Source organism: Meriones unguiculatus, chromosome 16 (assembly GCF_030254825.1).
Source record: "Meriones unguiculatus strain TT.TT164.6M chromosome 16, Bangor_MerUng_6.1, whole genome shotgun sequence".
Taxonomy (NCBI): domain Eukaryota; kingdom Metazoa; phylum Chordata; class Mammalia; order Rodentia; family Muridae; genus Meriones; species Meriones unguiculatus.
Window position 1 is genome coordinate 1,850,979 of NC_083363.1, and position 12,378 is coordinate 1,863,356.

Sequence of the window (12,378 nt, forward strand, 5' to 3'; positions counted from 1 at the left end):
GCACTCGGGGAGGCGGAGGCAGGTGGTTCTCTGTGAGTTCGAGGCCAGCCTGGTCTACAGAGTGAGTTCCAGGACAGCCAAGGCCACACAGAGAAACCCTGACTCAAAACACAAACAAGAAAGAAAGGGAAGAAAGGTGGGCTAACCAGGCGCCATGAGCCTGAGTCACCTGACCCTTGGGTAAATTCAGAAAGTGACCCACCCACACACTTGGTCCCTCTCCCCCAGGCCTGTGCTTCCCACAACAGAAATGGTCTCTTGTCCCTGTTTGTGCCTCAGCCCTATGACGGGACTGGGAGTGAGCCAGGAGGCACATAGAGGGGAGTGTTTTTAGAGTCCAGCCCGGCCACGGTGGCGCACGCCTTTGAATTTGATCCCAGCCCTTGGGAGGCAGAGGAAGGGGGATCTCTGTGAGTTCGAGGCCAGCCAGGTCTACAGAGTGAGTTCCAAGATAGCCAGGGCTACACAGAGAAACTGTTTCTAAAACAAAAGTAACAAGAAAAATTAAAGAGCCCTCCTCCCTAGCACTGACCCCGGCTTGAGATTTCAGCCCCACCTCCTCCCTTTCTCCAATGAGACAGCAGCCACAGCCCTACCTAAAAGTCCAGGTTTATTTCATTGGTTTGGCAGGACTCACCCAGTGGCTCCTATCCCTGTCCCATTCTGAGTCCTTCCCTATCCTGGGGCATCTCCAAACTACTACCTACTCTCATCCTCTGTTACCTAATTCTACCCCGTTCCCGGCCAGCTGGAGCCCCAAGCCCAGGCCCTCAGCTGTGAGGGCGTGTGCTGAGCACCAGGCAGAGGGAGCTGAGGCCAGCGCCAGCCTTCTCCAGTTCTGAGCAGGACACGGGTACCAGGGTGACGTCAGAGAGCTTCTGCAGAGCCTGCAGGCAGGAGGACACCGACGGCGTTTTGACACCAGGGCCAGTCCCTGATGGTCCCACCCAGGCTTCTGAGGAAAGGCCCTTTGGTTGGTGGAGCCTTTGCCCCTCCTCACCTCCTGGCTGTTGGGCAGGTCTCCACCTCCGCGGTGCAGGAGGAAAGGAGTGCTGCCCGGCAACCCGGGACGCAGAAAGAGACAGTCGGCAGCCGCGTCGTCTGGGAGGGTCAGGGAGGCGTAGGGGTGATCCGTCAGCACCGCCATTGCCTGGAGAGAGGAAGAGGGTGTTGGCTCCCCACATCTGAGTCTGCCTGACCTAGCACAAAGGGCTTAGGGACAAGGGGCACGTTCGTGAGATAAAGACAGCAAGTATTCAACGCCCGCCGAGTCAGACGCAAGCTGTCTCGGGCCCCTGAGTCACGGCTGCTCCCCACCCCTCCCCGGCTCTTGTCTCTTCTGTGCCCCCGTGTTGACCAGCGTGTCCCTTAGTGACAGACGAACACAGTGAAGACAAGGCTGCGGGCAATTCCCCAGCTAGCCAGCTCCCCCGCCGCCCCTGCCCGAGCCACGCCCACTGGGCTGGCCACGCCCTCGCCCCAGCCCCGCCTCCTCACCCGGACCGCCTTTTGGGCGGCGTCGCTGCTTCCAGCCACCACCGTGCGAGGCCCCCCCATGCCGCAGAGGCCGCGCAGGTGCGAGGTGCCGGAGACGGGCACGGTGGACACGGCGAAGTCCTAGGGAGAGCAGGAGGATTTAGGGGTGCGCAAGGCGCCCAGGTCAAGCCGTGTGGCCCCTTGGCGGCGCGCCCTCCCCGAGCCACTCCGGCTCCTCACCCGGAACGTGTCGGCCACGATCTCGGCTCCTCGGTGATTGGTCCACTTGGAGAGGCCTACGAAAAACTCCCGGCCTGAACTCCGGGAGGATGCGCACGTTTGAAAGCCACAGTGACCTGAGGACGCCCAGTCCCCCACGCTCTGGTTGCCGTGCCAAGCCCCTGGGGGCCTGACTGCCCGCGGCCTCACCCGTGAAGAGCACGTCGGTGCCGTCCAGCGTCGCGTTCTCGTCCGCCACCTCCACGATTCGGAGCCCCAAGTCCTGGAGGGCTTTGCGGACTCCATCAATCTTGGATAAGAGGGAGCGGCCCGAGCCATCCTCACTCCCTGTTTCCCGCCAACCGCAGACGTCCGGCTGCCTCCCCTCGACCTCCCTCCCCCGCACCCCGCGCCACAACCCCGGCGCTCACCTCGGGCCTGCGCGCCGGGCTCCAGGGCCGCGTGATGAGGGCTGTGTCTCCTTGGATCACCGCCGTGTCGCCGAGCAGCGGTCCCAGCGGCAGGCACTCCTCAGGAGGCAGCTCCAGCAGCTGCAGCCCCAGCCGCTGCCTCAGTTTCCCTCCTAGGACTCCATGCTCCCTTTGAGCTTTCGCCAGGTCCAGAGCCGGAAGGCCAGCCCCCGCACCTTCCCCGGATGCCAAGCTCTCGGAGACACCCCGGATCAGGGCATGGGAACAGCGACCCAGCCCCTCCCCCGGCGTCCCCATCCCATGCACACAAATGCCTCTTCCAGACAAGCTGACTTCTTTCTTCTCTTCACTTCACTCTTCTGAGAGGAGAAACAGAAGGGGGTGGGGAGGAGGGAAGCAGAGAAAGACGTGCGAAGAAGAGGAGGGGAGTGTTAAACGCTCCCGGGTTCTTCCCCCTGCCATCTCCAGGCGCCCCTCCCGCTCTGCCCACCCCCTGCAGACCTCCGTGCACTCGTGGACCCCGCTCAGCCGCCTTTCACCGGGGATCTGCTGTAAGAGGCGCCCAAGGAACGAGACTTGGATCCTTAATCTCCCGAACACCTGTTGCCCCTGCTCAGGGGCTCGGCTGGGTCCCTGCCCCGCGCCCCTCCTGGCAGCCGCTAGGATGCGCTCACTCCCCAAAAATGCGGCGGCCCCGCCCCCTTAACCCTCAGCTGCTCGCAGCAGGAGGGACCCGAAGTCCTGCCAGGGACCCGCAGAGGTTCTGAGACAGGAAAAGAAAGCTGGCTAGCGAGCCAGGGCCTGGGCTGTGCGAGCCCTGACGGCCCGGAGGAGGAAGGGGACGGCGCGCACGCGGGAGGCATTAGAGGCTAAGGAGTTAAGCGTCCTCTCTCTCCACTCGGGAACGTCACGCCGCCCTTCCAGCGACCCGGTCTAAACCAGACTTAGTCCCGGAGGACTGGGAGAGGTCTTAAACGAAATCCGGAGGGCGGGGAGACGGGCGGGGGGGCGTGGAACCGCTCACGGCTACAGAACTCCGTTACGCTCAAGTCTACCCCGCCCGAGAGCAGGATGATCGCACACTCCGCCCGGTGCAGGCACGGACGCAGCCCCCCCCAAACTCGCCTCTCCACGCCGTCCGGGAGGACAGCCCCTTCCCCAGACTCACCCGCGGCCACCTCCACTCCCGCAGCGCTGCGATTCCGGCCTTGGCCCCACCCCCGGCGGAGAGTTCGTGGAGCCCGGAGCCGGGGTCTTCTCGCTGGAGACCCTGGGAGCTCGGGCGTCCGAGGGGCTCCGCGGTAGGCGAGCTCAAGGACGGCGGTGGGGCGGGGGCGCGCTGGTCTGGCGGCTCCGGGGCATTGTCTAAGCGGGACGGGGCGGGGCCCGCCGAGGCCACGCCCATTCCGCCCTGCTAGGCCGCGCCCCCTCCTCCGGGACCGCGCGCCCCCCTTCAGCGAACTCCGGCACCGCCCCGAGAGCCCGGGCCGGGCCCCCCAGGCCCCGCGCGCTCCGGCTGCGGGGCTGCAGACGCGACGTGGACCACAGAACAGCATCTCTCGAGGACAGATGCAAAACATGGCAGCCCTGTGCACTGGGCTTAAACCTAAGGTCACTGACCGTTCCCGACTCGCGCCCACTACGCTTGGGGCGGTCTTTGTGTAAGAGCGACGCCAGGTTTTCACTCTGTATTTTATTACTGAAATAACGCAGTCCTACCCACCCCACCCCACCCTAAAAACCTCCGCCTGGTCCCCTGTCCCTTCCCCACGGCTCCCCGCAGCCCTGCACAGAGCCCCGGAGGTCCAGCCCACCGGCTGTTTTGGAGTGTGTCCATTAGGTAGCAACGCGGAAGCCCCGGCGCCTCCGTGGAGAGGGTGGGCGGGGGCCCCTTGGAGAGGCGCTCATTTGAGGGCCCTGGCCACCTGCTCGTAGGCCAGCTCGATCTCCTCGTCGTCTGGACAGGTGGAGGCGAACTCTTCGCGAGCGTAGGCGTTGCTCAGGTACCGGTGCACGCCGCGGAACGCCTCCGGGATGGTGAAGCCTCGGTACTTCTTACACACCACCTGCAGCGGGGAGAGAGGTCGGCGTGTCGGCCCGGGGGACGGCACGCTTGCTGTTTGGGAGCGGGTGGGCTTTCCTCCAGGGTCTGCCGGGTAAACCGCCTCGTCCAGACCGCCGGCGGGGCGGACTGCACTCCCTTCAGACGCCGTACGGCGGTTGTTCTGAGGCAGGGTCTCTGCGCAACCCCGGCTGGATGCGGCCTCGGCCCCGGCCTCAAAGTCGGTCTTCTTCCATTTTCTTTTTTTAATCAAGACAGGGTTTCTCTGTGTAGCCCTGGCTGTCCTGGAACTTGCTCTGTGGACCAGGCTGGCCTCGAAGTCAGAGATCTACCGGTCTCTACCTTCCCAGTGCTGGGATTAAAGGCGTGCACCGCCGTGCCGCAGGTGTGTTTTATTTTATGTGGATGGTGTTTTTGCCCACCTGTATGACTGTGCAGTGTCAGCGGTGTCTGTAAAGGCCACAAGAGGGCATCAGCCCCTCTGGAATTACCGATGATGGCTGCCAGGTGGGTGCTGGGAACTGAACCTGGGTCCTCTGGAAGAGCAGCCAGCGCTCTTAAACACGGGGCCGTCTACCCAGCCCCACTATTCTTACTGATTCCCCATCCTCCATTCCTACCCCCACTCCTACCCCTATCCACACCTTATGCCTCACCCCCACCCAATCTCCATCCTCCACCCCACCCCACCCCAAGACAAGCTTTCTCTGTGTAGCCCTGACTGTCCTGGAACTCACACTGTAGACCAGGCTGGCCGTGAACTCACTTTCTGAAACACTATCATCAATAGCCAGCTCCTCACCAGACCAAGCATTCTGTGGTTCAACTTTTCTCCTCTTTATTAAGAAGAAAAGCCAGGCATGGTGGTTTACGCCTTTAATCCCAGCACTGGGAAGCAGAGGCAGGGGGTTCTCTGAGTTTGAGGCCAGCTTGGTCAATATAGCGAGCTCCAGGACAGCCAGAGCTAAATAGAAAGACGCTGCCTTAAGAAACCAAAATCAATAAATAGAGAGAGAGGTGGGCTAAAGAAACGCTCAGCGCTCCTGCCCAGGTTTGGTTGGGAGCACCCACACTGGCAGCTCCGGTTCAGAGGGTCTAGCTCCCTCTTCTGGCCGCCAGAGGCACCTGCACGCACACGTAATTAAAATGAATATATACAGAGCGACAGAGGCAGAAGCTATGGTTGAGGTTAGCCTTGGGTTCCATTTCCAGCACGTGCGCGCAAACACGCAAACACGCAAACACACACACACACACACACACACACACACAAAGGAAAAGATAATTAACAAAGTGTAACTTTTTTGTGGTGAATTTTGTCTTCTTTTTTCATTTGATTTTCAGGTCATGTATTAACGTGAATTTTTTTTTTTTTTAGATTTATTTATTATTTATACATTATTCTGCCGCATGTACATGCCAGAAGAGGGCACAGGATCTCATCATAGATGGCTGTGAGCCAGCATGTGGTTGCTGGGAATTGAACTCAGGACCTTTGGGAGAACAGCTAGTGCTCTTAACCTCTGAGCCATCTCTCCAGCCCAATGTGAATGTTTTATCTTCAGTTTCAGCTTTTTGTGGGCAAGAACTAATTGAACATCATTTGGTTCTTTTCCCTTTTGGGGGGCTGGTGGTGGTGTTCTTTGAAACAGGATCTGATTCTGTAGTGAAGGCTGACCTTCAACTCACACTTCAGGATTACAGGCCTGAGCCACTTTGCCCAGCTCTTTCACTGCCTGGCGCTGCTCATTATTCAGCCCGTGGTGGGGCCATAGTGGCTCTGTGTTTACTAAATTACACTGTAGCTTTAAGGCTAGGAAAAAAGAAACAGCAAGGCTTGTCTTCCTTGAGAGGAAGTGGGAGCCTAGGCTCTGTACAGAGTTACAGTGTGGACTTGGGAGAATCCTGCTTTCTTTGCTTTTGCTGATTTGGCAGTGATACAGTTGCAGGAAAAGCCTTCCTGGAAGTAACCCTGGACACAAAGAGGCAGGTGCTGCACACACGTGTGTGGGCGCTTGAGTACACACACACACACACACACACACACACACACACACACCAGCACACACAGCAAAACTGGAATGCTACTACTCTTGATCAGACCCTGTATAGCCACGGCTTGTAATTCCCTTAGTTGGGCAACAGCCGCTAAGGGACAGGTTGGGGTCCCGGGGCTGCAGCCAACCAGGGATCCACACGGTGGAGGGGGAGAACCCAGTCCCTGAACCTCTTGTGTTTTCCCACCCCCTTGCAACAAACAACTTCCGCACCTTAGAGACTCAGCCCCCCCCAGTGAGCACCTTAGAGACTCAGCCCCGCCCCCAGCATGAGCACCTTAGAGATTCAGCCTCCCCCCCCCCCCGCGTGAGCACCTTAGAGACTCAGCCTCCCCTCCCCCCGCGTGAGCGCCCACCTGGACGATGTGGAGCTTGGGCAGCAGGTTACAGTCAGCCAGGGTGAGCTCATTGCCATCCAGAAACTTTCTCTGGGAGACGCCCTCATCTTCAGCGCTGGTTTCGTCCACCTCTTCCGGGAGGGGGGACATCAAGTAATTGTCCAGCACCTTCAGGGCTTTCAGGAGCCCCTTCTCTAGATCTGTGAGAGGGAGGAGGCTGGTGAGAACTTTAAACTGGGGAGGTGGCCTGCCCGAGGGCCTGAGCACAGAGCTCAGGGGTAAAGCACCTGCTTAGCAAGTGCGAGACCAACGACCGTGTACGGCATTGTTAAATTGTACGTGCTGTGTTTATACAGGTCTGCATGTGTGTGGAGGTCAGAGGTCAATATCCACTGTCTTCCTCAATGACTCTCCATCTTTTCTTTTAAGATTGATTTATCAGGGGCTGGAGAGATGTCTCAGAGGTTAAGAGCACTGGCTGCATTTCCAAAGGTCCTGAGTTCAATTCCCAGAAATCCACGGTGCCTCACAGATGGTTATCTATGAGATTTGGTGCCCTCTTCTGGCGTGGAGGCAAACGTGGACAGAATGCTGTATAAGTAATTAATACATCTTTTTATATCATGTGTTTATGTGTATGTGTGTGATTCTGTGGCATGCAGGAGCTTGAGGGGCCAGAAAACGGTTCAGAACCCCAGGATCTGGAGTTGCAGGCATTTGGGAGCTGTGGTGGGTGCTGGGCACCAAAGCCCAGACCTCTGTAAGGGCTTTTAACCAGTGGACCATCTCTCCAGTCTCCACGTCATCTTTTGAGACAGGGTCTCTCCCTGAGCCTGGAGCTGACCAATTAGACTGGACCAGCTGGACGGCCTCACCCGGGCTCTTCGAGTCCCCAACACTGATCACAGCGGCTGCAGCAGTGTGGGAGCGCTTTAAGAATGAATTCTAGCAGGCGTGGTGCACGCCTTTAATCCCAGCACTAGGGAGGCAGAGGCAGGTAGTTCGAGGCCAGCCTGGTCTACAGAGCGAGTTCCAGGACAGTCAGGGCTGTTACACAGAGGAAACAAAAACCAAAACCACCAACAACCAAAAGAATGCACTCTGGAGGGTGGAGAGATGGCGTGGTGGGCACCAGCACGTGATATGCTTCATATGCCAGCACCCATTTAAAAAGCTGGCCTCGGGGCTGGAGAGATGGCTCAGCGGCTAGGAGAGATGGCTCAGCGGCTAGGCACACCGGCTGATTCGCAGAGGACCTGCTTTCCAGCACCGACATCTACAACTCCAGTCCCAGGGAATCTGACATTCTCTTCTGGCCTTCTCCGGCACTGCACACAGATGCTGCACACACATACATCCAGGCAAACACTCAGATACATAAAAACAAACAAAACCTCAGAAAAGAAAACCAACACAAAAGAAAACAAAACAACCCACCTAAACCCCAAAAATCTTGGCAAGGGGACAGCAAGGAGGTTCGAGGGGTCCGACAGATATGGAAGGTCAGCGGATGTAGCATCTATTCCATCCCCCTGACAGTCAGGGGCTGTCCCAAACTCCCAGGGGCTCCTGGTGCCTCTCCACCCTGGGGTCTTTCTCCTCTAGGTCCCGAGACCCTGACCCGAGATCGGACTCACTGTCATTGAGGGCCGGGTTTGAGTTCTTGATGTAGGCAGAAAACTTGGCAAATATGTCCAGCCCTGAGGTGTTGGACTCGGGGTTCCTAGCAGCCAGCTTTGGGTACCTGGAAGGCGGAGGCAGAGATAAGCGGACTCCTTTCTGGAGGACTCAGCCCTGGGCCGCCTGTCTCCCGCTCTTCAACCTCTGCTCCACAAAGCCTCCAGGCTTCCCTTCTCTTCCCCAGCACCCCAGTACCTGGGAGGGCACAGCACGGCTTCCAGGAATTCCTCGATCTTGTTGGTATCCGTGTGCACTTCGGTGCCATAGAGCAGGAACGGGAGCTGTCCACCAGGGCAGAGCTTCTGTACGGTCTCTGTCCGTCTGGAGACCCGGCCAGGCATCAAGAAAGGAAGAGAGGGTCAGCAGCAGAGACAGGGCCATCGGGATGTAGGAGAGATCAAATGTCCCCGGTGAGAGAGAGCAGGTTTAAGGCAGCAGGGCTCCTGCGGGCGAGCACACGCACACGCGTGCGCACAGGGGGAGTTTAGAGGAACAGAAGGGGGCCCACCTCTTGGTGTCCACGGTGGTGACGTTGAAGGTGACTCCCTTGAGCCAGAGCACCATGAAGAGTCTCTGGGAGAAGGGGCAGTTCCCAATCTTCGCCCCATCACTGCCAGCCTGAAAAGCAACCCCGCCCCAACATTAGGCCTGGTGCACCCATCCTTACCAGGCTGTTCTCTGAGTCTCCTGCTGGTTCCGGCATACACCGATATGCTCTCTACCCTGCCCCCAGGGCTGAGTTATTTTCCCCTTTGGGCCTCGATCAGCAAAGGCCGGCTCACAGCATCCCAGTGATTGACACAGGGGAGGAGGCAGAGGAGCAGAGAGCAAGCCTGACCCCGAAAGGCGAAGAACAGGGCACTGGGCGAGGTGGGAGCTAACAACCAGGGCAGCAGAGACTGAGGCCCGGTGGGGTTTAGAGACCAGGGTCCCCATTCACTGAAGCCCTCTCCAGGCTGTCTCAAGGGGACCTAAACCTCACCTCAGATATACGGAAGGCCTAACAAAGGGGGCAACTCTCTAATTGGATGCAGGTGACCTCATCCCCCAAGGGACACCTCCCCCTAGACTGAGGGTGATTCATCTCATGTCTTCAGGCCTCAGCAGCTTCCTTCCTGGCAAGGAAGTGGGGGCAGGGACCTGTACACGCAGAGGCCTAGGAAGGGGGGGCACCATGACAGTTCCCCAAGCCTTCTCTCTCACTGCAGGACCTCCAAGCTCATGTCCTCCTCACAAGACCCAAGGGCAGAATCTCTACAGCATCACCTCCCCAGGAGTAAAAACAGCCCCTGGAGGCGAGGTGGGGACCACACCTAAGGGGCGGACCCGGGTTCCAGTTGACTTCTCTGGGCCGAGAAAGTGGGAACGGCCGCCAGGGGAACCCCAGAGGAAAGAAGAAAGACAGCACACACAACGACACACAGACAAGACACACACCCACACCTAGACAAGATGAACAAGACGGGGTGGGAAAGCAGTGAAAAGTGAGGCCAGAAGCGAAAGGCGGGGAGAGCGTTCGCTGGGGAGACAGACCATCCAGAAGAAGGGAAGGGCAGGGGGAGGAAGGGGCGGTGCTGCAAGGGGATGGGCCTGGGCAAACGAGGACGGCTGCGGCCCGCGGTTTCCATACCCAAAAGCCAGAACCATTTCTCCTTGACCACACCCTCGGGGAGGAGAGGAGACAGAGAGAGAGAGAGAGAGAGTACAGGGGCAGCGGGGTGGGGTTCCCCACAGCCATCAGCCCCAGCGTCTTCATCTAACCCGAGGGTCTCCTGTTCCCTCTAGCGCTCTTCCTCTCGGTTGCTAAACTTGAATGTCCTTCCTGCTTCCCGGCCCCAAGCTTCCCTCAGCTGGGGGGCAGGCCTCTCGGCCCACCGTGCTGCTCCCTGGCGGCTCTTTCCTCCCTCTACCCTGCCACTTGCTGTTCCGTCAGTCCTACCAGATCCGTGTTCTCTCCCCCTCGCTCTCTTCCTGTCTGTCTCTCTCTTCCTGGTCTGTCCGTCTGTCTCCCTCTCTCTCTCCGCCCCATCTTTCTTTCACAGGGCCACAAGACCTAGCCGAGCCTCCTCTGACCTTCTCAACCCCGCCGCTGTCCCTTTCTTGGTCCTTTGGTCGCGCGGACCCCGCCCCGTCCCCCCTTCACTCTCTCACACCTGAAAACCCCCTTTTCTCCGCCCTCCTCTCCTTTGGGCTGCTGGAAACCTCTCCCAAAAACTTTCCAGGGCGAGCCTAGAACTCCTTCACCGGCTCCCAAGTCACCCCCGCGCCAACTGGGGGTGGGCCCGCGGGGAAGGGGTCGCGGGCTGGGGTAGGGCGGGGCGGGCTTGCAGGAAGGCTGGGGGCGGCGGGGAAGCCGACGGCGCTCTCACCTTCACGAACAGCTCGACCTGAGGTTGCTCTTCGGCCATGGTTGCGCCGGGGACCAGGAAGCGGCCGTCGCTGGGGAACTGGGCGGGGCCGGCCCGGGAGGGCGGGTCTCGGGGTCCCGGAGTCTCTGCCGCGGCTCGGCGCGCAGCCCACGTCCGACCGGACCCTCCGCTCGCTCCGACGCGGCCTCCCCGCCGGTGCGGCGCACCCCACACCCAGCGGGGAGCGGCTGACTCACCGGCTGGCCCCGCCCTGGGCCCGGGGAGGGCCGGGAGGGGGAGGGACTCGAGGCTCGGGGGAGCCGGCGCTGACGGAGGCCCCGGGCCCCGGGGATGGGGTGTTAGCGGGCGGGGCCTCGGACCTCCCCCGAGGTCCTCCCCCGTGCCTCAGTTTCCTCGCCTCGGTAAAGCCAGGCTCCTGCCCGCGGAGGGGCAGAAATGGAGTTTGAGGGCGCGAGGGCTCTGCGCAGCCCCGTCAGTCTGCTTTGGTAGGATGCGCGCTGAGCGCGCGAGGGTGGAGGGGCTTTGGAGGGAGACGCCGAGGCTGGGGTCACGCGCTGGAGAGAGGCACCCCGACCGCGGGGCCTGGCGCCGGGAAACAGGAAGCCGAGCCCGGGCTTCGCGGCAGGGGCGGTCCTCTGGAAGCCTGTCGACGCTTAGGCGTCCCCAACCCGGGCCCCTCACCCTGCTCCCGCGCCTAGAGGTTGCCTTGGAGACGGGGTTATCCTGGCACCCGGAGAGCGCCCGGGCTCATCCCGGGTGGGTGGGGTAGCAGCTGTGTCTATCACGGGAAGAAAGCAAAGGTCAGACAGAGCAGGGTGCGCGGAGTCGTGGGGGACAGCTAAGTAAATAAGGGGAAAAAGTATCTCTCCCTGGGAGGCCTGATGGAGGTGCTAACTTTTCTACCTATTAAAAAGAAAAAAACAGAAAACTAAAATGCCTGCCGACATTCCAGCCCGCACGCTCTAACTTTCTCTGCTGTCCACTGTCCAAACATCCTTTTAATTTTCTACTCACTGTCCGTAAGAACCAAAAACGAGAACAAAGTGACAACAACAAAAGATTTCCAGTTGAAAAAAAATGTATATATTTAATGGACTTGGAAAGATCTAGAAGCAAAACTGGGCTGGAGAGATGGCTCAGTGGCTAAGAGCTCTGGCTGCTCTTCCAAAGGTCCTGAATTCAATTCCTAGAACCCACATGGAGGATCACAGCTGTCTGTAACTATAGCTCCCGGTGGTCTCGTACCTTCACACCACTGCACATAAAATAAATCTTGAAGAACTGGACTGGAAACTGAAAGAGAGAGTGGGAGGGCTGAAGCGTGTGTTGCTGGAAACCAGAAGTTAGTGGCTTCCTCTTCTGGGGTCTCTCTCCTCCACAGAAACACAGAATGTGCTTGGTTTCTGGGCCTCTGAGTTACAACAGAAGGATATAGGCCGAGTGAGTGTGAGTGTGCCTTCCCATCATGCAGACCCTCACATCTGCCAAGAGCCCCTTCCTACTGATGAGAAACGTGGTTTCGGTGAAGCCTTATTTCCCAGAGGCCTCCCTTTCCCCACTGGTCAGTGGACACCAGGGAATCTGCCCCCAGAGAGATCTCAGTGGGAGAAGTGTTAGACTCAGACAGGTTTGGCCACCTCTGTGGTCGCTGCCCTGATCGTCGGTGCTGGCTGCCTGGATTGCTGTGCCAGAATCTGTCTTAACTCTCAGGCCGCCCTCTCCTGCGACCACGCAGGGGCGCCTCCT

General features: G+C 59.3%; 2 protein-coding genes across 3 annotated transcripts; both read right to left on the reverse strand.

The window, feature by feature from the left end:
* Nucleotides 1–593: 593 nt before the first annotated feature.
* Nucleotides 594–3,529, reverse strand: Ddah2 (DDAH family member 2, ADMA-independent). Of its 2 annotated transcripts, none has more exons than XM_021655833.2 (7): nt 3,295–3,529; nt 2,127–2,485; nt 1,906–2,005; nt 1,717–1,790; nt 1,498–1,617; nt 1,001–1,150; nt 594–887 (listed from the first exon to the last, which is right to left on the reverse strand). In XM_021655833.2, exons 2-7 carry the CDS (start codon nt 2,421–2,423, stop codon nt 771–773), a joined length of 858 nt encoding a protein of 285 aa, XP_021511508.1. In that variant the 5' UTR covers nt 2,424–2,485; nt 3,295–3,529; the 3' UTR covers nt 594–770. The 2 variants fall into 2 exon arrangements, with proteins under 2 accessions (XP_021511508.1, XP_021511509.1); XM_021655834.2 differs by lacking the exon at nt 3,295–3,529 and adding an exon at nt 2,628–3,275.
* A 275-nt stretch (nt 3,530–3,804) lies between these two features.
* Nucleotides 3,805–10,849, reverse strand: Clic1 (chloride intracellular channel 1). The gene is made up of 6 exons (XM_021655867.2): nt 10,633–10,849; nt 8,772–8,881; nt 8,459–8,584; nt 8,221–8,327; nt 6,602–6,783; nt 3,805–4,192 (listed from the first exon to the last, which is right to left on the reverse strand). The coding sequence occupies exons 1-6, from the start codon at nt 10,669–10,671 to the stop codon at nt 4,031–4,033; spliced, it is 726 nt and encodes a 241-aa protein (XP_021511542.1). The 5' UTR covers nt 10,672–10,849; the 3' UTR covers nt 3,805–4,030.
* Nucleotides 10,850–12,378: the final 1,529 nt, after the last annotated feature.

What these genes read in the sequence shown, in the direction of transcription:
- Ddah2 (XM_021655833.2), bottom strand. Translation starts at nt 2,423, where the DNA reads ATGGGGACGCCGGGGGAGGGGCTGGGTCGCTGTTCCCATGCCCTGATC. An exon ending in TCGTGGCCGACACGTTCCGG is followed by an intron (nt 1,618 to 1,716) that starts GTGAGGAGCCGG and finishes TGCTCTCCCTAG; the next exon opens with GACTTCGCCGTGTCCACCGT. An exon ending in CCGCCCAAAAGGCGGTCCGG is followed by an intron (nt 1,151 to 1,497) that starts GTGAGGAGGCGG and finishes TCCTCTCTCCAG; the next exon opens with GCAATGGCGGTGCTGACGGA.
- Clic1 (XM_021655867.2), bottom strand. Translation starts at nt 10,671, where the DNA reads ATGGCCGAAGAGCAACCTCAGGTCGAGCTGTTCGTGAAG. An exon ending in AGGTCGAGCTGTTCGTGAAG is followed by an intron (nt 8,882 to 10,632) that starts GTGAGAGCGCCG and finishes GTTGCTTTTCAG; the next exon opens with GCTGGCAGTGATGGGGCGAA. An exon ending in AAACCCGGCCCTCAATGACA is followed by an intron (nt 6,784 to 8,220) that starts GTGAGTCCGATC and finishes TCCCTCTCACAG; the next exon opens with ATCTAGAGAAGGGGCTCCTG.